At 42.8% G+C, this 26,179-nt stretch overlaps 1 protein-coding gene across 3 annotated transcripts; it reads right to left on the bottom strand.

Annotated features, from left to right (window-relative positions):
- Positions 1 to 1,382: 1,382 nt before the first annotated feature.
- Positions 1,383 to 25,906, bottom strand: tp63 (tumor protein p63; the record flags this gene model as incomplete). Of its 3 annotated transcripts, none has more annotated exons than XM_080722293.1 (12): positions 1,383 to 1,875; positions 2,119 to 2,212; positions 2,407 to 2,551; positions 3,025 to 3,170; positions 6,378 to 6,502; positions 6,634 to 6,716; positions 6,940 to 7,076; positions 7,550 to 7,659; positions 8,455 to 8,570; positions 9,657 to 9,843; positions 19,067 to 19,324; positions 25,865 to 25,906. In XM_080722293.1, the coding sequence occupies 12 exons, from the start codon at positions 25,904 to 25,906 to the stop codon at positions 1,579 to 1,581; spliced, it is 1,740 nt and encodes a 579-aa protein (XP_080578419.1). In that variant the 3' UTR covers positions 1,383 to 1,578. The 3 variants fall into 3 exon arrangements, with proteins under 3 accessions (XP_080578419.1, XP_080578418.1, XP_080578420.1); XM_080722292.1 differs by having other exon boundaries at positions 2,989 to 3,170; positions 6,952 to 7,076; XM_080722294.1 differs by having other exon boundaries at positions 6,952 to 7,076.
- Between the last annotated feature and the right edge of the window lie 273 nt (positions 25,907 to 26,179).

Below are 26,179 nucleotides of genomic sequence, written 5' to 3'. Positions count from 1 at the left end.
AACTTATTTTCATCAGGATGAAATTAACGTTTCTATCACAATGTTTACAAACACAAATCTGGTGTTCAAACACAAATCTGGTGTTGACTCCAACTTCTGTTAGTTTGAAATGTTTAAAATATACCCCCTCCTGTTAAAGCTGAGGTCTGCCATTTAACTTCATAATTATGCATCTTCTCATTGCAAATCTTGCTCACTTTTTTATGTTTAAAAGAACTGATGGAAAATAGTGTTAACATGCAATACTGTAAGTATGGATATTTATTTTTGATTTATATCAAAAAATAGCCTAGGTACAATTGCAACATATATTTACAATACATTGTACAAAAAAATATGAAACCGCAGATACATTCTGCTTTTTAACAATGTAGGCTACGTGGAACTAAAACTTGTTGAACATCGACTAGTAAAGGGTACATACATTGTTAATCATATCCATTATTACAAGTATTTGTGCCAATATACAGTAACTGGCAATATTCACATCGTTTTTGTTCGTATTGAAAATCAAGTATTTATTTTGGGGAAACCTTCAAAAAGGCAACTATACAACTGTATATACAATCATCTCAAAAGGATGTGAGGATTTATCAAATTCAAAATCAAACCTTTACCAAAACAAAATAAAAATAAAATAAAAAAAAACCTGTGCCAGGCATCCATTGCAGCAATGATATTTGCACAGTGGTAGAACAAGCAGGCAGTGAAGAGAACAGCAGAGAGGCAGGCAGTCACTGTATATGACCACTGTAACAACACTGAACCAAAAGTATAACGTTGCAGTCAGGCAGAAACCCATCTCCATGTTTAAACTTTTTGTGTATTTTCGTAAATAAAAACCCTATGTGGTCCTACTACAGCGTCACACAAAAGTATCAAAAGTAGCAGACCTACAAGCTCGATACGCAGCGACGCATTTTGAGCTTGTCCATCTGCTTGCTACTTTTGCCATTTTTTCTATTTGAAATATATTGGATATATGAGGTTTCCACCCGACAGAGACGATAAGCCAAAAATACCTCATGATCTGATACCAACGTCTGGTGATTTATTGGCCAACAACAGCAGATACAAGACAAGTAAACAAAAAGGTACAGCATCACCCATCAATCGGCATAACACTTTTCTCTCTTTTTTTCTGCAAAGAACAGCGACAACAACAAAAAATAACACTTCTCTGAATAAAATATACAATCAACCCCTCTTACACAAGTTTTCTGGGGGGGTGGGGAAACTAAAATAAAAGCTCAAAGCGAACTTAAAAAAAAAGGAAAAAAAAAGAAAATCTCTGCATTTCTTAAGTGCTCTCAAGAAATTTGAACGTGATATAAAAAAAAGGCATTTTCTTTTTCTCTCAAACACCATTTACTTAAGTTGGCTATCATGACGAAAACAGGAAGGTTGTAAAATAAGTGCATTTATTTTTTTGGAGAATGTATTTAGCTTTTATTAATGTATTAGTTAAGTAATGTTCCAACGGAGTGGCGCGGCATTGTGAATGTTGGCGAAAACGTTTGTGACACCGGTGAGTCAGGGACAGAAGGAGGGGTGGGAGGGGTGGTGCCTGCAATTGTCCTACTCCCCCTCCTCTTTGATGCGTTGCTGTTTGTTGCGTCGGGAGTCGAGGTCGAAGGAGAAGTCAGACCAGTCGTCGCGCGGAGGGAAGGAGATGGTCTGGCGCAGCGTGAAGCGCACGGCGTCGATGACCCGCTCGCCACGGGCCTCCGAGGAGCCCATGCTGAGAGAGGAGCCGCCGCTGGTGGTGCGCAGGATGTGGGGGGGCGGGGAGAAGTCCATAGTCTGCCGATGCTCCATGATGCCCTTCCAGATGACGTGCTGGAACTCCATGGGGATCTTCAGACGGGACAGGTCCTGCGGGACAGAATGTGTGTTTAGAAAAACAACATAAGGGTACAGAATATAGGACATTAAGCTCCTTCTAATGGCTAATGTAGGCTACGTCGTTCCACTGCGGCGCGGACCAAATCTATAATCTCTCATTTATGTAAGCGTTATGACCAGCTATTTGGTGTGAGACACTGTCGCACAACAAAGTATAAATCGGGCTTAAACCTAGAAAGGACTGAAGATGGAGGGGGAAAAAACAAAACTCACCTCCAAATTGTAGTTCTCAATCTGGTAGATGTTGGTTATGCCCTGTGCTGTGAAGTAGTCCAAGCAGGCTGCACAGCCCAGCCGTAGAAGGAAGCTGCAACAGGGAATCAGGGGGGAAATAGAGTTGAAAACAGGTACAAGTGCCAAAACCTTTATTGTATAAATATGCAGCTTATTTCTATTTGTTTCTATTTTATGCACTAAATATGAGGAGAGGAGACTTCTAATTAGCTATAGCAGTGAACATCTAGCAGGAGAGCCCCCCTCCCCGTCGGTGTGGTCAGGTACCTGGAGATGCTGCTGTCCATGGGGTATGGAGGAGGGGGAGTACAATGGGAGGTAGGTATCATGGGAAGCTGGGGCTGCAGTGCATGTGTGGGGCTCAGTGAACTCATGTCGGCGTTCATGGGGATGTGTCCCATCATGGGAGTCACTGGAGGAAACACAGGCAGCCACCATGAGCATTTAGTTTTTTGTTTTGTTTTTAATTTTCTCTGGAGAGAAACAAACATTAAGGGGCCGGGTGGATTCGGGAGAGGGAAGGGGGCATATATACTCTCTCTTATATACTCTCAACATGACAGATCAATGCATCATAAAAGGAGGCCTGCGGGCCCGCAAAAAGAGTTAAGTCTCACAGGGATCAGATTCTGTTTTCTTTTTTTTTTTTTTTTTAAGAAAAGGAAGCGGCCTGTCACAGTACAGAGAAGTGTACAGGTCCCTTGTGCCTGCCCAGGCAGGCTCTCCTACTGATATCATGCAACAGCTCCCTCGGGGGGGGGGGGGGGGGGGGGGGGGGTGAAAAGGCTGGTGGCGAGGCTGAGAGAGGAGTTGGGGAGGGGTTGACAGTGAATACGGTCTGAGACAGACCTTGGGGAAAGCGAAACAAAGGGGGGGCACACTTACTGTCAGTCAGGCCTCCGGACATGCTTGATGGAGTCAGCGTGTTGCGCTGCTGGGGGTTGATGAGCTGGCTGACGGAGGGCAGTTTGTTGACTTTTCCGTGAGTGGGAGAGATGGAGCCGTAGGAGGGTTGAGACGGCATGGGGGTCCTGGAGCAGGGAGGGAGGACGACACAAGGGGCTCGTTACGTTAGGTTCATCTGACCCTGGTCTGATCACATTACTTTAGCACGCTTGTTAAGTCGCACTTCATATTCACATCGACTTCACATTGTTAACTTTTCATGGGGGGAAAAAACGTATTATAATTATAACAAAATGAGAGTAGCGTTGCATGGCATCACTCTACAGGTATATCATTTGTTGAGATTTTCTTTGTACAGGAAGCCCATACAAAATGTAAGTTATTGTTTAGGGTCTCGGAAGTAAAAAAAACAAAACAAAGAAAGTACAGTGTGTGTGTGTGTGTGTGTGTGTGTGTGTGTGTGTGTGTGTGTGTGTGTGTGTGTGTGTGTGTGTGTGTGGGTGGGTGGGTGGGTGGGTGGGTGGGTGGGTAGTGGCAATGAAACAGAAAAAGAGAGAAGGCAAAGCAGAGTTTCAAGTTCAAGCAGAAACAAAAACATTTATTGGTTCTGACAGACGGAACAGCCACAGAAAATAAAGTAATCTGTTTCAAACAGAATGGTCACAGGGGTGAAAAGTGACAGAACTCTGCTTTACACATAATCTGACGTACTGTATATCTGCAATTCCCTTTTGTTGAAAGACTATTGAGAAAAGTTACATGTAATTCAAAAAAACAACACTCAAAACTGTCCTGCAGTGACTTAAAAAAAACATGACCAGCATTAGCAAAGTTATCTTCAGTCTCTTTATCCTCCCTCCCAAGATAACCAAATATTTGAGTCCAGCTCTGATAATAAAGCCCAAGCTAAATGCATATGTAGACTTGAAATAGCTTAGTAAGTCAAGTAACGGAAAACAAAATACAAACACTAGAGCTTGGTTCCTGACCAACTTCAACCAAGTGGTGAAGAAGAAGTCAGTTGAGATGTAGTTACTGTACACACAGTTTCTATGCGATGCTCGCATGACATAAATAAAACTGGGATTGCCCCGCATGATGGGGTACCCTTCTCTGTGGTTCCTCGAGAATGTCATGTCATTGCAAATATCCTTTATGAAGAAAAGAATAATAATAATACAATAATCTGCATGCAAAAAATAACAAAAAACATCACTGATAAAAGCATTACCAGTGAACTTTAAGGACCCCCCATGTCTAGGCCCTAGTGTAGGTCTGTATACAGTAGGCCTGTGCAAGGACGCCTTGTACTGTATTGTACTGTACTGTACTGTACTGTACGGCTCATAGCCTACACTTTGCACCGTGATCAGATGCACTTTGCACCGGAGGTTCGAGTCCACAATCTTCTAGCAGCAACTGAACATTGTTCATGGAACTCTACCAGTGTCAATAAAGGCAAATCCTCGGTACGCCGTCCCCCCCGGGGAAAAGAAAAAGGGGAGGAGTAGGGGAAAGAGGAGGCGAAGGAGAAAGTCCATGTGACTGGGAGAGGAGGTGGAAGAGGAGGAGGAATGTGAGGCAGACGTTCAGGAGGAACTGTAGCGCCGCCTCTGCTCTGCCGCAGGCTCCAGGAGCTGGCTACCAAGACGGGCTTTAAGCAGACTGCAGAGAGGAACCAGAAAGAAGAGAGAGAGAAAGAGCAGAAATAAGGGCTCACTGAAGGAGAAAGAGGCCAGAGTGTTCACAAAAACACATGCGGCAGTGGAAAAGAAGAGGCAGGCAGAGCAAAGAATCACTCTTAAAGTGATGGGGAAAAGAGAAGATCTTTTAGGTTTTTAGAACTTTTTTTCTTTACTGATTATATTGTGTTTTTTCTAGATAGATATCCATTTGCATTTGTTATATTGCTGTTGATGTACTGACATATTATCTTGTTTATTATTGTGATGTTTTATCTGCTTATTGTAAGTCGCTTTGGATTAAAAGCGTCTGCTAAATGCCTAAACTGTAAACTGTAAACTGATTTCGCAGAATGGTGGTGGTGAATGAACCTGCAGTAACATCGCTCACCAGAAGATGGCACTATTTGCCAACATAATATACAGTTGAAACATATTGGAATGTTCAGCATGCTTTCATAGTGTTTTGGGTCTATTGAAGTAGTAATAAAAGAAACTGATACAATTGATTAAAGTTGGTAAAGACTGACGTTGAAACAGCAGGAGTTAAGAATACAGAGGTCAATATGATGGGCAAATAGGAGAGGGGAACACGACAGCATGCAAATAAAGCAGAGTGTAGAGAATTCACAAGAATGTGAAAAAGAATTGAATGTTCCTACTAAGTAAAGCAAATGCTGAAGTAGATTAGGATAGCGCTGTAGGTTATGAAAATAATATTCAGTGAACCAAGAGATGCAATGTTACTGTTGATTAAGTATGATAAATACTTAAGGTTCTGATAGCAGGCAACAGATAACAGACATCCAAATAAACAAAAACAAAAAAGAATTACCTCACTGTCTGGCGGCCTGCCAGTTTTTTAATGGGAAACTATAACATAAGCAATAATTATCATCATGGGGCCGTCAAACTATCATTTACTTGCATCTACCCTTTTCCATGGCTCATGGTGAATGGGCGTGGACTAGGTGAAATGTGTGTGAATGTGTGTGTCTGAGACAGTTTTAATTACGCTCGAGCCAATAGGAGACGGAGGCAGGGATTTTGTGACTGGTGCTGTTGTGCAAACCTGGCAAAGCACCCAAAGGCGTTACCATCAATCTTTGGGAGCTTCTCCTAAACAAAGCGTAGCCAGGTACATTTGTCACGATTCATCAAACTTGGCTCATATCCCATGAGAGAGAAGGAGGGGAAAAAAACTGTGCAAAGTTCACCCTCTAAGGCACAAGCGTGACGCAAATTCCAGATTCAACTCGTGAAATATAAAATCAAGAAATCCTTGAAAAAAAAAACTAAGAATTGCTCATTCTTGGAGTGTGATTATAGTCTTGTTATGCAAAACTGCTAAGGTAGCAGGTCTTTGTTCAAAGGCTTGTTATACAGAGACATGTTTTGCAATGCATAATCATTACCAGCACGACACAACTTTACAGCAATAATTTCATCGTAACAATCTTCTTTGATTGCTCGTCGTTCTTCACCAATCAGAATACAAACCACTTTGAAAACCAAGCGTTAGTAAATGAGCTCAGACAGTTAAAGGTGGTCACAGCAACAATTGATGGCACTCAAATGCGAGGGTGGATTTGAATGAGGTCCATGCTGTGACGGTCAGAACAAAAGGTGCCTACTAGCACTGGTACTCACTGTTTTTGTAGGAGGTTTTGCTGCTGCTGCCTGTACGACTCGATAGTGTGCTGGGGCAGAAACTGCATGAGCTCCAGAGATTCCTTAATTTTCACCAAAATCTCATATATTTCACGACCTTTAATCTACAAGAGGTTAAAGAGAGAGAGAGAGAGAGAGAGAAATGTCAGTCAGGGCGATTCAAGCACTATGAAACTGTAATGGGCTTCAAACAATTCCCTGAGGAACTCCCAGGGATACAGAGGTGTGGACTTACAGGCAAACAAAAAACTTCCTCGTCTGTGGATCTTCGCTTCTTGATGGAGGACATCTGAATGCCATGGGACACCTGGCGAAAGGCTGTGGAGGATAGAAGCACGATCAGTACCCTGCGATGGCCTTCAGAAGAAGGTAGCCTTGCTAGCAAGAAGTGGACCGTGGTGAAAAAAGCACAGAAAAGCTCTAGCGTGTAGGAAGGCGAGGTGGGTGTGCAAGCAGTGTGCAAGCGTGTCAAGTGTGTTAGTCCTTTGTAATCAGAAGCCCATGAGCATGGCAGCCCTTCACCAGCCCCCGCGCTACTTACGGCGTTTCGTACCCTCAGTGGTCTTTGTGACGTCTGTTACGTTCTGTTTGCGGATGCTGTCCTCGTCGGCCTTGCGGTCGCGCCCCGGACAGGCGCAGATCCTGGCCTCGAAGCAGCGGCGACCTAGCACCTGTCCACTGGAGGGGAGAGAGGGGCAGGAGCAAGAACAGTGGTTCGTTAGAGACAAACTTCAAACACTTTACAGCAGTGGTTCCCAAACTTTTTAGTCCGTGACCCAAAAGAGAAATTACACATTCGGCCCGGGACCCAAACTAACTGGTGAAAATAGTTTTCGAGTAAAAATAACATTTTCTTTTCCTACAAAAAATGTAATGTATATTTAAAAAATGTTCCCCTCCCCCAAAAACTGATCAGCTATTTTATTATATTTTACTTTATATTTTTATTTATTTATTTATTTATTTTTTAATATCTTTTAAATATGTATTACATTTTTAGTAGAAAAAGATTTCTTTTATTTTTACTCGACAACTCGAGACCCATAAAAATGTATCCGTGACCCACAAATGGTTCCCGACCCACTGTTTGGGAAACAGTGCTAACAGAAAGGCGACAAGAGGCAACCACTGAAGACGGACTCATTTCTTACTCTCTGTTTTCCAGAGTGACGATGATGAGGATGGGGCGTCTGTTCATTCCGCCCACGCAGCTTGAGTTGCACATGAAGTTGTACAAGATGGTAGTGAATTCTGTGCCCACCTGAAAGACACATTGATGAAGTTATATGCATTATTTGATCAGATATGGGGAGAGAACAAAGTTGAGAAATGTATCTTTGATGTACTTTATCATCATCAAGTAGATTTGTGATATTGATTTCATGCACATTTGGTTGTAGTCATTAAGAAATGATGAGAGTGGGCGATCTTCACTGTCATGTACAACTGCATAATCGTGTTTTTGAGGCAATCTTGAGCCAGCTGGGTGTGGCTGCTTTGGAAGGCAGGTGGAACAACGGAATGTGAAATAAAAGTTTACAGTTCACCGTAGACATGAACAGGTATTGCTTTGCTAAGAAATCCTACTTTCTACACACAACCGTAACGTTGCTGTTCAGGCGAGGGACATTTAAACTGAACGGAATCCCAACACCACTTTAAAATTCCATGTCACAAATCGCTGTATGACCTGCGATGGAGCAACACCTGAAGCTGAAAATCTTAAGCGAGTAAAAAAAAAAAGTCAGGACCATTTCCTTTTAAGGGGTTGACAGAGACGTAGCTAGAGGCGGCGTCATGGTGTAATCCTGTTGAGAAACATTTGCTGGCTGTGAGGATCGAGTTAGTGAGGGAGAGGTGTGTGTGTGTGTGTGTGTGTGTGTGTGTGTGTGTGTGTGTGTGTGTGTGTGTGTGTGTGTGTATGGGGGGCAGGATCAGAGAAGTCAAGAAGAAGCCTGTTAACGCTGTGTCTGTCACAGTGGTGAGGTGGTGAGATGCCGTTGACAGTGGGATGGAAACAGGCTCTCTCCAGGCTCTGTGGGGAGGGGGTTCTCACCTGGGGGGGCTCGTAGGGCACCAGGACGCTCTGGCGGCCCGTGATGGAGTCCTCCACATACTGGGCGTGGCTGTTGCCCTCCACACGAATCAGATGGCTCGGAGGAGCGATCTGGCCTGCAAGCAGAATTATATCATATTTTTTTTTAAAAGAGTGCATAAGAAGCTGAAGGTGAACAAAAAGAATTGTTCAACCGATGACTGAGGTTTAGTTAAAACGGTACACATTATTGTGTATCATTATTTTATGCTTTAACTATTGAAAAATAGCAGATCTACAAGCTCGCAGCGCAGCACTCGAAAAATCGTGAAAATTAGAAGTTTGGCCCGATTCTATTAGTGTCTTTTGAATCCTTCTAAGATTTTTTGAAAAACCTTTGATTCTATGTCAGCAATCTGGCTTAGCCATCGTCAAAGAAAAGGTCCTTTTCACTTAAATGGAGCTCAGTTAGCCTGTTCTTGAGAGACTACTATGTCAGTGGTTCTCAAACCGTTTCATGTGAAGGACCCCCAAAATGATATTTATTTGGCCACGGACCCCCATGTCAAAATATTTTGTTCCAGGGACCACCCAGAAGCAAAATTTGAGTTACAAATGTTCGCTTCAAAAATACATACAAGTCTTTTGCACAGATTTGCAAACATTTTTACGACTTTTTCAAAAATAGCAGATCTACAAGCTCGCTTGTATATCTGCTATTTTTCACTGGTTAAAGCATTCAATAATTCTAGGCCTAAATGGGTTAAAGATGCAGTGCCATGATTTATTTCCCCCCTAAAACATGATTATCAGGTATTATGATTATACTAGGAGGAGGATTTCTTTCCAAAAGAGTGTAGAGAAAGAGTTAAAATTAGGTTTTTATGTGGCCACACCCACCAGTTCATTAAGTATGCCTGGTTGTCATGGTGGGTGGTGACCCAGCTGAAGTTAGCCACACTCTCAGTGTTGGGTGAATGGTAAAAGGGGAGGGGTTGATTATATGATGTCATTTAATCACTGTTTTTGGATCGGCACTTTTGACCCACAAGCTGGTGTCAGCCTCCAGGAAGAAATCCAAAATACAAAGGGAATACATAATTGCCCATAACAACCACACCATGGGGTCTAATGAAGTACTGTCAACCTCATAGACACATGAAAACCAGAAAAAGAACAAAACTATGGCACCACCTCTTTAAATGTTTGTATCGAGTACTGACCGTCATTGAACTCGCGGCTGAGTTCGTGGTTTGGGCAGCGTTTGACCACCTCTGTGACGTGCTCTGCCTTCTTGTAAACAGGCATGGCCCGGATGACAGCGCCCTGTGGCGGGTTGGTTAGGACTTTGATCTGAATGGGACAGGTCTTGGCGATCTGACAGTAGAGTTTCTTTAACTCTGTGGAATACTGTGGACAAAGAAAAAAAAAGAAGAAGAATCGTTAGATAAAGCCTTTTCATGAATAGATCGGTTTCGATTTAGACAATAAATCAAGGTTAAGAAGGAAGGGAAACACCACAAAGTAAAAATACCACAAGGAAAATACCACAATAACGTAACTAATATTTATCAATATAGCTCGCTACATTAGTCTAGCCAACAACGTTAGCCTGCATTTAGAAGAGGCTCAAATCATCCTGGCAACACCTGTTGCCTGGACCATGCACTTCTGTTTTTCCCCTGAGGCAAGCAAGGGTTAAAAGCAAGACTGTGATTATGACCCCCACACACACAGGCGCGCACACACACACACACACACACACACACACACACACACACACACACACACACACACACACACACACACACACACACACACACACACACACACACACACACACACACACACACACACACACACACTTGTACTGGGCAAACCTCACTCGCATAGTGAGCCTCTGGGACTTCCGAGGAGAGTCATAAAAAAACACCCCTCAAGGAGCAATTAAAACAGGGTCATGGGTTTCATCTACATGGGGAGGAGCGCCCTGTTCAACATTTTGATGGCCGCTATCTTGAGATCATCAAGATAATATTATATGTCACGTAGCGCGCTCACTACAGCGTGGGCCAGGGTGGAAATGGACTGACCGCAGGAATGGGTCAATCATGCTAGGACCATCACAGAACATACGGTACATACATCATTGTAAGACAGGCTAGAGTCACACACAAACACACACGCACACGCACACACGCACACTATAGCCAAAAGTGATGGTTGCTTAACACAACCTGGCTCGCGTTCAAGCTTTCAAAGGCATTATTGATAATGGATGTGTTATTTGTTTTATTGCTGGCACTGTAAGCTTGGATAACCAGAAAGCTGCCAAAATAAAGGAGAGAATCATTTCTAATAGGCAGGACGCAACTGTGTCAACAAAACCATTCAAATCAGTGCTGTGTAAGCAGCAGATTCAAATCCACGGTGCGGAGAGGACATGGGGGGTGAGGGGGAGTGGAAGGAGAGGGGTGGAGGGTGGCAGGGGGGGGGACCAACACGGGGAAAGTTTTCCCTGTCAGGTTCGTTTTCTGCGGGAAGAGAAGTATTCTGAGAACATTGTGAAAGCCGCTCGGGGCGGTGTTCTAGAACAATGGCACATAAAATTCCATCTCCATTAAGTTTTGTTCCAAATGAAAGGGAGCACATCCCAGCACCTGTCTGTGTTGACTTTTTAATATTACACAAGCTTGGCAGGGACGCGAGCGCTCCATTCCCCAGGCACAAACCTTTCCTTTCATCACGACAAAAACTCCAAACAGTGCCTTCTCAGGTCTCTCTCTCTCCCGTATATAAATATATATAAATTCTCTTGCTGTTTCTATGTTCATGTTTCACCGTCCAGAAGTGGGGTTCCATTAATAAAAGTCTGGTTATTAATAATCCTGGAGTAGGCCCCTTTCCTCAAGTGACCTCATTACTAAATGTAAGCACAGCACATCAGGGACACAGCACCGTTCGAGTGCTGGATGGAGATAACATTTTTGTATGAGTTTACAGTATTGAGGAAATTAAACCAAAGTCCCAGCTTTTCAAAGTTCAGTTTTAGTTTTATGTTTTGTTTTTAAAGGTCATTAAGGTCTAATAAATTATCCATTAATGTCCATATCCATCTACCTACCTACAGTACCAACCAATCATCCCTGCTAGTCTCTCACACACTCAAGTCGATAATAATCGATATACAAATGAGGTTATTTTTAGCTCGGGGGCATGTGTGGCTGAACAATCCCTCGCTTCCAAATCAAAGTGGCATGCCAAAAGTCTCCTTTATAAAAAAAAAGGTAAAGAAAAAAAAAAAAAAGAAAAAAAACACCACAAGATGAATGGTCGTAGTTGTCGCCTGGCTCCCAACCTGATACTCCCAGTACGCTCCTGTCAATCAGCTAAATGAGGTGGGGAAGCCAAGCAGAGAGACATGGAAGAGAGGGAGATCGACAGAGAAAGAGAGTGAGTGAAGAGATAGCGAGATGAAGAGTGTGTATAGTGTTTTGAATAATTACAGGACTATATTTTGTTTTGCTGAAGGCCAAAGCAGCCGAACACCAGTGTCAGCTTCAAGATAAAGTGAGACAGGTTAAAGGGAGAGAAGAGAACTACAGTTTGCAGGGATTGAACAATTCCAATGAATGCGCGCACACGCACGCAACGAATACATGCTCTCACTTAAACACACACGCACACACCACAGGCACCCACATATGCATGCACTCATGCACGCAAACCCAAACTCCAGGGAGCCTGTTCTAGCCCCCGGGCTACAAACTTTTGAACACACAAATATGTGCTTGTGGTGGTGTGTTTGCTCAGCAGTGAGAGCTGGAGCTTGGCGACTGCTGAAAAGCGGCACATGGCTAAAGCCAACACAGTGCAGGGTGGAGGGGCAGCCAGTTGACTGATGGGATTCAGTGGCTCACACAGGGTGCGGTGCTCAGGTGTTAACATGTAATTATGAGCCATTCATTGGTCACAATGTGAATTACACAGTCAGAGAGTACACACACACACACACACACATTACAGAGCTGCTAAATCACATTTGTTAAAAAAGGGGGGAAAAAAAGCTTCTGTTTGGAAGACTGCAAGCATGACATTCTTCAACAGCCAAACGTGGCAATAAGAAGGAAGCCAGTGATCTGTATTCTGTATAGGCCGTTTTCTTTCGTTTGTTTGTTTCTTTGCCTAAGGAGAGTGCCTAAAAAAATTGTCTTTTTGTGCCCTAACCCTAACCCTAACCCTTTTTAAAATTCAAAATGTAAATGTGAGTTTTAATCCCCTACACAGTATCACTGGGTGAGAGAGTAAAAGTAAAACATAAAGCAAAATGCAGGCTGTTAAATTAACAAGTGTGTACTTTTTTACACTTGTTTAAAAAAGTTTAAAAAAATAGTTAAAATGTACACTCTAGATTATGTACACTCTAGATTGAGCAGCTGACAATCTCGACACTCACACTCGCCTATTTTCACAGATTTACAAAATAGGAAGCAGGCTGCATGACGGGGCCGTAATCACACTGCACATACTACATGGATGTGCAGTTCGGGGGGTCATGCACGGTGTTGCATGTGTGTGCATTCACTTTCTTCCACACACAAGACGCTTTCGAACAGAGGAATACACACTTCCAGAGCGACGCAGGTCGAGACAGGCCCACAGCTGTAGCGTTCTTCTCTCCCTGACAAGCGCTGCGGGCGCATGCAGGAGTCAAGTCCTGACAAACACAGACCCTTAAACAAGCACTGTTTGGCGCCTCTGGTCTTGTCTTCTTCATACCTGACATGTCCTATCTTGCCCCGAGCTTCTCCTCAACCTGTTTAATTCAACAAAAATGCAAAGGAGGTTTTTTTCTTCTTCATCTTACCCTCCCTACCTTTTTTCGCCACAAGTGAGGAAAAACACCTGCTTCTTAAAGATGTTTAACGCAGAAGTATATAGGACGCGATCTGATATCGATATCGATCCGTCTCATCGTTGACGTTGTGAGTATGGAGAGCTCCACCGATGCCAGATTTTTGGTTCTGATGCTGATCCTGATTTTGGAGTCCTAGACCACAGATTACGTTTTGACCAATATTTTGTAATAATAATAATAATAGGGACTTGTTTCCTTTATGGTCCTACGTATAATGTACTACTTATTTTATTTTTTATTATTAAAGACAAGAGATTATATCGTCTGCTTAATTGCTGTAAAAAAACAAAAAAAAAACAAGAAAAGTAAAATAATGTCCGGCTGATATACAGTATTTGTTGGGCTCTGCACTGGTCACATCTCACACCAGGCAGCAGCAAACCCTTTACGCACGAGTGTCATTGTGTTTATTTAACCAGACCTTAAGAGTGGCTTGAGATGCATACATTCTAGAGAAGCCATTTGCCATCACCTCTGTGACTGCAGAAGAAAAAAAAATACATATTTTCTTTTTAGCTCTAAACAGAACTCGCTTTTTAACCAGATTGTGTTTTAGATAAACTATGAAATAGTATTATTTTCTGTTTCTGATGGAGACTGGGATTAAATTACATGTGAAGATTGGAACCATCACTGACAGCCAGGTTTTGTGTAATTATTCTGGTTTTCCCCTCTACTCTTCCCAAATGCCTTAAGCAGTGCCAAACTGTGTTTTTTTAAAAACAAGAATATAAGTATCTTCCTTTTTCTTTTACTCAAAAATACAATTCCCACAACTCTGTTTGGGCTTTTTAATCATAACACAACACACAAGAAATTCGTTTTTGTTTTGGTTAGTGTGAGGATCCAAGAAACGGTGATCTGGTGACAGACTAATGACTCCCTTTTGTATTTATGCAACCAACTAGCATTTCATTTTTTGGGTCGTTGGTGTCAGTACTGTTGCATATCAGACAGTAAGTACGGTAAGCCCAGATTTTCTTTTGTAAAAAGAAAAACAAGCTTACAAAGAAAACTGACTCGATGGATTTTTCTCTCCCCCTTATTGAGAAATCACGTCCGTATCACCAAAATCTTTTACTTTTTATTTTTTTTTACTGAAAAATCTCCCATTTATTTTTTTCCCCTTCAGCTGTAAGGTTTTAGGACTTGTCTCTCTGTGACGGGCGAGTCGTGACAAGCTTCTTGACACAAACAAGTCTCGGCTCCATCTTGTGAGGCGTGGGACGGGCCCGCAGATGTTCCAGGGGCAAGTTGCGTCTTGCCGCCTTTCGCTGGAACACTCTTCTCTTTGAGCTGTTTCGCAGGGTACCTCCTCCTCCCGCGGCGCAATGTGAGATGCAGCCATCGAGCTTAACTCTCTCTCTCTCTCTCTCTCTCTCTCAAAAAAAAAAAGAAGACAAGAGCTCGCCCGAGAGCACAGGGTTCAGGAAAGAGGCACACGGTATTTACACAAGTATTATCTACAGGCCCTCAATCCATTACTGTAATCCCCCCTTGCTGTGCAGAGTCGCAGCGATAGCCCAGACCATGACATTCCTCTCTTTTGAGCACTACCTGGTGGCAGGTAATATACAAGGCAAACACAAGCTCTTTTTAGCCTCACAATGGTAGCATCAGTAGCCAACAATAGTTGCCTCATTTGCGACACACCATCAATTTAGTCAAGCAAAGAAGCAGAAGAAGAAAAAAAAAAACACCTCCAACCCACACAGACACTATTCATTTGCTTAGGGCTGTGCACTTTAAACAAACAATTAAGGATGGAGTGCTATGGCCAACCGCATGAACGAGAGACACACTGCGGGGGCCATTCTGGGAAATGTTGACGCGTTGTGCTTCTGTGTGCGTGTGTGTGTCACAGGCGTCCTAGACAGGAAGAGGTTAAGGTGTGGGCTTGGGATTAAGGTGTGTCTTCACAAGAACAGTCATCAAACAGCACAGTACACAGTCCACTAAGTCCCAGTGGAAGATCCCACAGCCCTTCAAAAGGGGGGGGCTTTAGCAGATCTATTGGCAGAGTAAAGCTGTGGCGGTGACATCTTCTGTGGCACGCTGCCATCAGGCCATCAGTCCAGCGGTTGAGCTATTCTGTTGAGCTTATGGGGAGATTTGCAGCAGATCTCCTGAGATCAGACGAAGGAGTCTCTGTCAGTTGGAGGTAAAACGCTATTATCGTGATTCTCTCTAATTAAAGCACCTACTGCAGAGACTATAAAAGAAACTCTCTCTCCCTGAGCGCCATTATGGAGATCACGATCATAACAAACATTACGCTTGTTATGCATTATGAAAGACAAGATCAAATTTAGCTTTAGAGGGAATGGGATTTACAGGTACCCCAGTTGTGCTCAGCTTCGGTGAGGTTCAAAAGTCATCTAAGACCATTGGAGCTATATGCAGATTGTGCACATTTTTAACATTACTAAAACAACTTAGCCAGCTTTACTTTTAGAAGTGGGATTCTGTTTTGAAAAAACACAAAGCCAACAATATTTTCTTTGTGGGTTTAAATGGGCGATTTAAAGTTTACACACTCCAACAATAATGACAAAATAGGCATCCATCAGATGTCCTTGTGATGTCAGAGCATTCAAAGCAGTCTTGCATCATGTGTTATGACTGCACCGTGCGCTGGACGGTTACGCTACGTGTGTTTACGATGTTGAGCCTTGAACCATCGGCTTGTCCACGGGGAGTGGCACTCACACCCCACACTCTACAACCTCCACACAATTGCACATCAGACACTTTTGTTTTTAGACCGTGAAAATGAGAGGGATGAGCGTCGCAGTGTGGGAATTGGCTGAATGTCACAATCCCACAGTCAGTGTGGCCAATGGCGAACATGGCGAGATCGCCGAAATACTCCGCAAGTTCCGCCTGTTTACTCAAGAGCCACGGCGCATTAGCGCTGAAATTGGTGCAATAAGCCCACAGGTTTTTCAACACTCCTTTCTGCCAAATTTCAGATTCATGGCTTATGTGGATTGTCAAAAATATATGTGCAACATCTGATGTGAGAGACTTCTAGTCAGATTTGAGTGAAAATGGCATTATTAAATAAAAGGTCAAATGTATTTATTTATTTGTATTATTTTCTTTTTAACGCTTCATTAAGATTGCATTGTAGAGAGACAAGACACCTAGGACAAAGATGGATGCCATTGCGAGACTTGATGGGAGTTGGATTTGAACTCGGGGTGTCACAAAACACTATGAGCATACGGCCCTAACTGGCTGAGCCACCAGGAATGGTGACTTTATTTACTGCAAGGTCAAGATAAAGAAAACAACTCCATCTGGCGGTGCCACACATGCACCACCAATTCACTTTGGTGACCGCTAGGGCGCACTGGCTTCTGGTATTAATGGCATCTGTCATTAACACGTTCAGAGTCTTGTACTGTGAGTTCCATCTACAGTGCTGCATCTGTTTACAGCAGTGCAGCGTACACAAATACACAAACCAAGCAGGTGGGGCTCTGACGCAACAGCTGTCCTCTAGTCCCCATCATCCCTAATGACAGAGCAAGAGGAGCCGGTTGTGTAGGTTTTACTGAACCATCACATGGTGACATCTAGCTGCCCAGGCCTTCACAACACCTGGACTAACTGTTTATGCCTGTTTACCTCTGTCATCAACAAGACGCCAGTGGACTCTGCCCAGCAGGTTGCTGGTAAACTGATGCAAGGCCAGCATATATTATGCTAATTCTCATTAGAGTAGGCCATGGTAAGGCATTTTGAGTATTCATCACATTAACCCTCTTGTTCCTATGTGTTGTGAGCTTGGAAGATCTGCCATTTCTAAAGGTTTTTTGAGTAGGGCCAAAGTGGTCAACATGTGGCTGCTTTTACGTTTATTTAGCCTAGTAGTTGGACCAGAATTAAGCATTCACCAGAAAGTCAGGATGCAATATATTTAAAATGTAATTTGTCATAAAATACTTTAGACTATTAACCCAGTGGCTAAGAAAGACCCAAGATTGTACTACATTCTCTACAAATAAAAAGTGGGAAACCTATACTTTTGTTAGGAATGTAGAGCATGCACTTTAGGTCTGGTGATCAGGTGTAGCACAAACAGAGGCTCAACATAAAAATACAAATAAGGTCCACAAACTGTTGTTAGCTGCCACTGTGTATTGCCGATAAACGTCTCCATCCCCTAAAGATCTTCATCCTCTGGGATTCAAAACGTTGTTCTGCAATAAACAGTGGGGGCTAACAACAGTGTGTGGACTCCATTTTTTATCAGGCTATAACTGAATGTGACAGATAATGTAGCAAGATCGTCCTCTGATGTCCATCTTCTTTCAGATGTGTGGGACGTAAAGAGAAATGTCTGAGGATTTTCCTTGATCTGAAGTCTCACATCTTAAGTGCTATTTCTTTCCTTACCAGATGTGGTTGTGCAACTTCAGTCTCTTCATAATGTACAGTCAGCTTGCATCCCAAATATGCCTGAAGCATAGATCACCTAGATAAGGATGTCATGGTTCTGAGATGCAGTATGTTGCTTTAACCTTTGCCCCGGAAAATCACTGCATTAGACGATGACCTGTTATGATACAGCTGGCCCATAAATATTAATTCTATGGCTCCAAATTCATATACCCAATATACCCTGAGGGGCAACTGTATGTGCATATACTTGGCCAATGTTCAATGAAAATGCATGTAATCAGACCTAGGTGACATTGCTCTACTTAGGTGCTAGAAATGTGCTAGAAAAAGAGAGTGCATGGAAGTCAAGTCAGTCTATATAATTGACAACTTACATGACATTATGTCAAATGTCCAAGAGAAAATAATGTTTAACTAAATGGTACTCCCTACAATTTATGTGCCATGAATTATTTGCCAATGATATTTTGTGGTTGTGTTGTAGTCTAATTCTATTATTCAATAATTCAATAATAAAACAACACAATATAATTGTTGATTGGCGCAAACAACCTACTCTTTGCACACATAAGTATTATCCTTGTAAGCTTTGTTGATTAAAGCTGCAATCCATTTCTTTGTGATTAAAATGTTAACTACCACAACTGCAGTAGTTGTATTTAATCAACTTGCTCTTCTATTGAGACATTTATATCCTGTGGTATCCCTTGGGTAGGACCACTATTGGTTGACAAGCGGTAAGGCATGAGGATCAAAACACAAACACAAAAAGGCCTTTCCGTTATAGCTCAGCAGTAGAAAATTCAGTGCTCGCACGGGGAATCCGGGCTCGAATCCCGGATAGGACATATAAGTTATGATTTGAAGCTTTAAAGGAGCTATAGTCAACTTTTTCTTGAAAAACGGATGCTAAAATAAAAATGTTTCGAAAATATGTTATAAAAAAATAAGCTTCATTTATGTGTTTCAATTCAAAAATGACCACAAAAAGCGTAAAATAATGATAAAATAATAATTTTGGCCATTGTCGGGCCGACACTTTGTTTACATCCTAGTCTAACAATATCAAAGAATAGACTAGAAGTGTCGGTCTGACAATGGCCAAAATGATTATTTTATCATTATTTTATGCTTTTTGAATAGAAACACATATACAGTATGAAGCTTCTTTTTTTTCGCAAAATATTTTCGAAACATTTTTTTAATTTTAGCATCCGTTATTCAGGAAAAAGTTGACTATAGCTCCTTTAAATAAAAACCTACGGTAAAAGTGGGTTTGGTTCAGTGAATAAATAGACATCTTACCGTCCAGGTGGCTGACTTGGCTGTGCTGGACTGCTGGAAGGACACATCGAATGTGTGCGTCCCAGCGTAGTCTGTGTTCGACGGTATCGCCGGTGAAGGGGAGAGGGCGTCAAAGGTGGAGCTGGGCTGGGCGTAGGGCGATGGGGCCGTCACGTTGTTCTGTGAGTGGTCGTTGTTGTAGGGGCTGGTGGAGGTGGACCCTCCGTTCTGGATGCTCTGGTCCATGCTGTTCAGGAGCCCCAGGTTTGTATACTGTGACTGGAGGAGAAAAACACAAGAGAGGTGGCATAAATTAACCCATAACGACACAGAGACGGAGGCACGGTTCAACACAAATGTATTGATTCATGTTTAACCCAACATACTTAACATAGCGTTCCGATTTTGAGATTTTTCCAAATCTTTCCCCCCCAAAAAACTGCAAATCTACAAGTCTACGACATAAGCATTTTGAGCTTGTAGATCAACTATTTTCTCTATTCGTGAGTGATGGTGAGTATAGTATATCGGTAGAAGGACGCTGAGGTTGGAACTTACAGGCAGGAGGCCTAGAGGAAGACCAAAGAAGAGATTTATTATGGATGTAGTGAAAGAGGACATGAAGTTAGTTGGTGTGAGAGAAGAGGAGGCAGAGGACAGGGTGAGATGGAGGCAGATGATTTGCTGTTGCGACCCTTGAGGGGAACAGCCGAAAGTAAAAGAAGAAGAGAAGTTGTAAGATGAAGTATATACTCTAGAGTTTAAGTATTTATGGTTGTTAATCCATTCTGGCGTAGCTTGGATGGATAAATGTACAAATCTGACATAGATAGGGTCAACATTTATCTCTACTAGGTTATTTCAGACATTTCTGAAGCTAAACTGGACCTTTGGAGGGGGGTTTAGCATGAGGTTAATTACGCCGTGTGTAAATATAACTCTGCTTCCACAATCAAAAAGTATAAACACGTTGTGGTTGCATGGGGAGGATGAAAACATGCTCACATAACGCGTGAGATGTTATTGCCAGGAATGGAACTTGAGGATTTTGGGCACCAGCCCAGCACAGCAATTTGGCTTAAATCATAATACCACCTCCATACTGTAGATGCCATTCAAATTCTGGCAAGTGAGCATTTATTTTACAGTAGTCCGGAGTCCGGACAGAACATTGTGAGCCATTGGCTAACATGCATTTTATTATTACATCCTCCTTTTTTCTGTAGAAGGCTTTCAAAGACTGTGGATGAACTGGAAAGGGGTGTTTTCACCCAAGATTTCAACGAGTATAGGGACATTTCAGTAGCAAGCTAGCATAGCATGCCAACAAGTGGCCGCTAAAGAGTTAAATCTAGGATTAGGAAATGGATTTGTAGGCACATCTGCTAGTCAAATGATTTAACTAAGCGATTTAGCTAAGCAGAGCCAAAGAAATATACACTAATTGAATAATTGGACATTGATCAGAAAGTTACTCCACATCTGCAGACTCAGCGGAAAGACCTTCAAACGTTTTAGATACTGTCCTTATCGACAGGCTTGCATTTCATCTACCTTGACTGATGGCGGAATAAGGAATAACGAATGACTAATAGCTGAATCAGCATTCCTAAATATGCGGTGAAGATATTATCAACCGTTGAGGCTTTTTGCTTTGTTTGTAAAAGTTCATGCTGGGTGATTAGTTACCACCACATCACACATGTCCATGGATGTGTTGAATGTGATTTAAATTGAGTCAAAAAAATAATAGGAGCTAATTATAGGGTCAAATAGATGAAAGGTGGAACATGCATTTATCAAAGCCATCAAATAGGGCAAAAGATTAATGTTTTCTGTAAATCAAAACTTAGCACTTTCGGCAGTGGCAGAGACTTTGTGGCATGGTGCCAATCCTGAACTAAGCGTACCTACCCTGCTGAGATCAACCTGATTTGCATTGATTTATCCAGCTGCATATTAATCATAAATTGTACTTGAGGAACCAGCTTTTCAACCAAGTAGGTGTAGATATACCAAATCCCCTGCTTTACAGTCAGTCTCCATCACCATTCACCACTAACCCTTTTGGAGCAAAATCAAAATACAAACATTAAACACACCTCAGCCTAGTGCTTGTTCCCAAAACCCAAACTATCCAGACGGGTAGGAATGGAATTAAAATGTCTGCCTTTAAACAGGATGCAGAGTTGGCCTGGGCTTTAGCCAAGCGCTTCCTGCTTGCTGTGCTGGTCCATTCAACTCATTCCATTCCATTTATAAATGGCACATTCCTGGACTAGGTGCCATGGCTCTCGCTCTTTAGACGGTCATTAATCTCCGGAGGGGCTCTTGTTTATTTCAGTCACAGCCGACCACAGCTGCCCGGCTCACACCCATTCACACTGCCAGGTGTTGCTTGTGTGCCAGGTGACCAACAAAATACACACACAGCCACGCAAGGAGGTAGGCTACATGCCTATTACCCAAGTTGGTAAAATGTGAAACGCTAATCCTCCCTTCATCAGACATACATTGGCACAGACGCACGCAGGCACAAAGCCACACATACACAGACACACCCACACACATGCACACAGCACCTGAGAGAGGTCATTCAAGTCAACCACAGCATACCTCTGCAACAGTGCCACAGGGCGCATCGTTGCTCTGTGTTGCTGTTGGATAAGGGTCACTGTGTGTGTGTGCCACAAGTCTGCTTAACCTCCCCGGAAACAATGCCACCCGAGCTTATAAGAGCTTGTCTGGGGAACAATATACTGGGCATGCAGGTGTTAGGAGACAAGTGCTCTGTGAATGGAGCGTGTGCACACGCACACACACACACACACACACACACACACACACACACACACACACACACACACACACACACACACACACACACACACACACACACACACACACACACACACACACACACACACACACACACACACACACACACAAAGGTAACTCCACTCAGTGTAAACTCTCTGGCCTCTAGAAGGGAGAAGCTTTCACAAACACACGCTCCCTTACAATGGGGTAATTACTGACAGGAATAATAGGGAGCTTTACACTGGACAGACTATCGAGTTGCCCTCTGTGTCTGATCTCAATACAGAGAGGCTTGGTAAAGTCCTCCTGGTTCAGAAATGTGTGCTTTGGTTTTGTGCTTCATGTTTACCTATGCCTGTAATAACAATAATTAGTGCTGTGCCGTCTTCTTCATCAGCTACGCAACGCAACGCTAAATCACCCCTATTCCCTGGAAAAACTACACTGTGACACAATTTCCTGTTTGGAGAATACTTTCCCGAATGTGGTGAGTCAGCGGTGGTGATATCAGCGACTGTGTGGCGCAAGATCTTCCTGCTGTCTATTGGAGATTAACGGTATAGCTTCTCAGCCAATCACAGCGGACACTGCCTCCCACCTGATGCTGATGTTATGGAAGGGGGATGTGACAGGGGCATTAATTATCATTGTGAAATTATTAATCTAATAATGAAAAGGCCGATGCCGACCTGGGACCACCAATCATGGATCAAAGTGTCAAGCACAAAAAAGACAATTTTAATGCGTGACATGATTGTCAGTGGCCTTCAGTTTTCAACATTCATTTAGAGATCAAAGATAAGGGATGAACAGCTAAGAGCGTCTGAATGTTTAATTGACTGGAAGCTGGCTATTTACTTTTTACAAAGAGTTTCGTGCGGGGGATTCAGGACTTCTCTCACATTCCTTAAATCAGATCTTATTCCACTATAATATAGCAGCCATTTAATAACCCCTTTAGTCGCTCTTAAAAATTCCTTCTGTTTATAGCTGACTCTGTGCTTAGGCCTTTGGGACGTCAGGCTGCTAAACAGAACCACAGTAAATCAGCAGCCTTGACATCCACGACAGCCTTTAATAAAGCTGGTGAAAGGTTTGCGCAGTCTGTTCGCGGCCTGCGAGCGTTTCTTTGTCCCGGACACATGCTGGAGTAAGCATTTCAGGCCCACAGGAAAGGGACACTGCTGACCTTCAGAGTGATAGCCTGTTGATTAACAATGAAGGAATCCCGATTATGCAGAATATACATGTCACAGATATTTGAAATGCAAACAGTCGCTCCAATTAAAAGGGAATTGTTAATGTTGCCATCACACTATTGAATCATTTTTGACAGGGAACACTGTCTTCAACACTAGTATACTACACTAGTATATTCACACTCTTTCTCCATTGTTTTCACATGTATTGGTGATGTAATGAGCTTGTCCTACTAAGCTTTCAAATGAATGTCCATTCTTTCAAAGAGTTCTGCAGAAAGACAGTCCTTGAAAAACACAATACTAAATTACTATTAAATTTTATCAAATTACTAATTTATTTTACCTGTGCTAGCAATGCAGACCCAATTAATCATGCCCACACTTTGAACTGGCAATAAATGACAGGAACCAGAGACCAACCCAAACCCTAACCCAGAGACCTGGCCTAAGGGATGGAATTGCTCCCATTCCAAGCTCTCTGGTGACCTGCTCTGTGTACCCTGGGTCGGCATGAGAGTGTCTGGAGTGGGGGGGGGGGGGGGGGGGGGGGCTGTGATGAGTGACCACAGGGGAGGGAGTCATTAAAAGACCCTACTTGGGATGGGGGTTGAGGTGTGGCCGGGTGGGTGGGGGTCTATCTGCACCTCATACCTGCTGGGGTGGGCAGACCAGGTGATTGCATCTACGTCAACACACCATTAAAGCAATTACGACCCTGGACTAAAACAGCAACGCCTGGACAGACGCATTCTAATGGCCACTGCCACTGCCGCACCGCTGGGGGGGGGGGTAAGCAGGGGAACCTGATACCTCACACACTGCAGCGACTGAGGTGGACACCACTTAAAGATGCCCCCCTTGCACCCCCCCCTGGCTCAACAACTTTAAAGACAGTGACCTGGCTGACACACCTGCTATCTGCAACCTGCAATCTGGGAAATCTGTCACAGTTCTTTAGGGTGGACACTGTGTTTCGATGCAGCATCTGGTATGTGGTAACGACAGCACAAATAAGAGGGACGGCAGGGAGATGCCTGCATAACCACACACAATGCAGGGTTCTTCTGGGTGGATTAGCCACTTTAGTCCTATACAGGTCGTCATACAACATGGCGGAAATAGCTGGTCTACCGTAACAATACAAATTGTTTTTGTGTACGAAATGCACAAAACAGGGATGCCAGGAGGAAAGTGGTTAAGACGTGAATAAATATGTTATTAATACCAAATAGGAGGGAGTATCTGTCTCAATGAAGATGCACTTTGCTCACAATGATCACACAAGCTAGAACTGGACTGCAGCAGCAGACAACCTCGACTTTGTGACTGACAGCGGAAGAGTTGTCCTTTTGTTGAACAACACACAAGCAAGCAACGCTACAGTATTTTGACCTATGACCTCTGAAAGCAAGCTGAAATGTCAAAGTTATGGACCGCCCGCTTAAGCTAGGTGACAGCAAGAAACTTTTCTCCTTAAAGACAAGTAGAGGAGTACGTAAATGGGATGAATTTGTTTGATTTGTGCAGGTTTGACAAAAAGAATAGTTGGGGGAGGACATTAAAGTTGCTTCCATCAAAAATAGATATAAGAAATAAGGTGTCAAGCTAGTTGCGTATGGCACTGGCATACATACATCAAATGTATAAAGTTTTCATCAGAATTAAAGAAAATAACATGGTTAATTCCCCTTAGAAATGGCAGCCAGTGTTCTCAACTCCGTTGTGAAAAAATTACTATGACAAATTGTGACTTCATCACACTGAAAATTGGAAAATGGATGCCTTTTGAGATTCGAGTTCTCTCGCCCGTTTTGATTTAACGGGAATTCTTTAAAACAATTAAAAGATAACTCTAGGGTCTAAGAGTAAGCTAAATCTACCTTTTTAATTCCTTAAACACATTATTGATATTCTAAGAAGTGACAAACCTCTGACATTTTCAATTCTTTTTTTTTAATCAAACTGAGCCATGCAGATCTCGAAATGTTGGAAGACCAAATTCATTTGAATACTTTTCTAATGAATCTAATACTAAGATTACAATATCACACATCAGAATAATTTTCATTCAAATTCACCAAAGCCTCTAAATCGGTGGAGGTCAGATTAACATCTAAACCGTTGATTTAAAAAAGAAATCATTTTATAGATTTTTTTTTAGTCGATTCATTTTTGGTCTATTCCATGGTCCAAGCAGGATGAACTAATCAGCATTTTGCAAGCGTTTTAATTTTCCCATGAAGGGGATACAGTACGCAGTACGCACATACAAAATCACAGCGGCACCAATCATCTAGATATCAACAGCAGCAGCAGCCATTTCATAGAACACAACCACTCAGCCAGGAGACACTCCAGGTGTTTACATTCCCTTACACTCTGTACACACATACACACAATACACACATGCAAACATGCACACACATACAATACCACTGAATCGAAACGGAAAGGAACTCAACTCCACAAGGTCTGCTATTATAAGTTACTTAAGTTGAAATTTCTTGCTACAATCCTGATTATTCACATATCTATTCAACTATCAGAAAATTACTCTGATGTGTTGACGTTCAAACTGCCAGCATTACACATCGAACAAGTATTCAAACCAAACCAAAACTGTGTAAGACAGACTTGGGCAAAAAAAGGCCAAATTCCCAACGGTAAGTTCTTGTTCAAGGCCTACTGTAACTTTTCTATCCTTTGTTACTGTATTTGTTCTGTCTTGTAGAGGTGACCGTGGTAACGGATGAGCTGAATTGATGCCCCCGTTAGAAGCTGGCTCCATGGGCCTTACCTCGCTGTAGGATGGCGCGGTCCCCGTCTCCAGGTACAACATGTTGGCACTGAGGTTGAGCAGAGCTGCTGCTGTTTGCTCCACTGGCTCCAGGATTCCACAACTCTTTTCCCTCACTCAGAACGAGTGATGTGGACTACAGATGTGAGGTGGAAAAGCAGAAGCCTCTATAGGATTCTATGGGAATGTCATATATACCGGGAAGAGGGGAGAGGGGAGGGATCTGAGGAGCCACCTTGAGTGCTGTACCTGTAGTCCACACCCATCTAGCTGAAGAAGCACCCTCTCCTTAGCCTTTCCTTTGAAGTTCTGCAG

Source organism: Nannobrachium achirus, assembly GCF_963921795.1.
Source record: "Nannobrachium achirus genome assembly, chromosome: 1".
In the NCBI taxonomy this organism is placed as follows: Eukaryota; Metazoa; Chordata; class Actinopteri; order Myctophiformes; family Myctophidae; genus Nannobrachium; species Nannobrachium achirus.
This window is presented reverse-complemented; position numbering and strand designations above follow the sequence as displayed.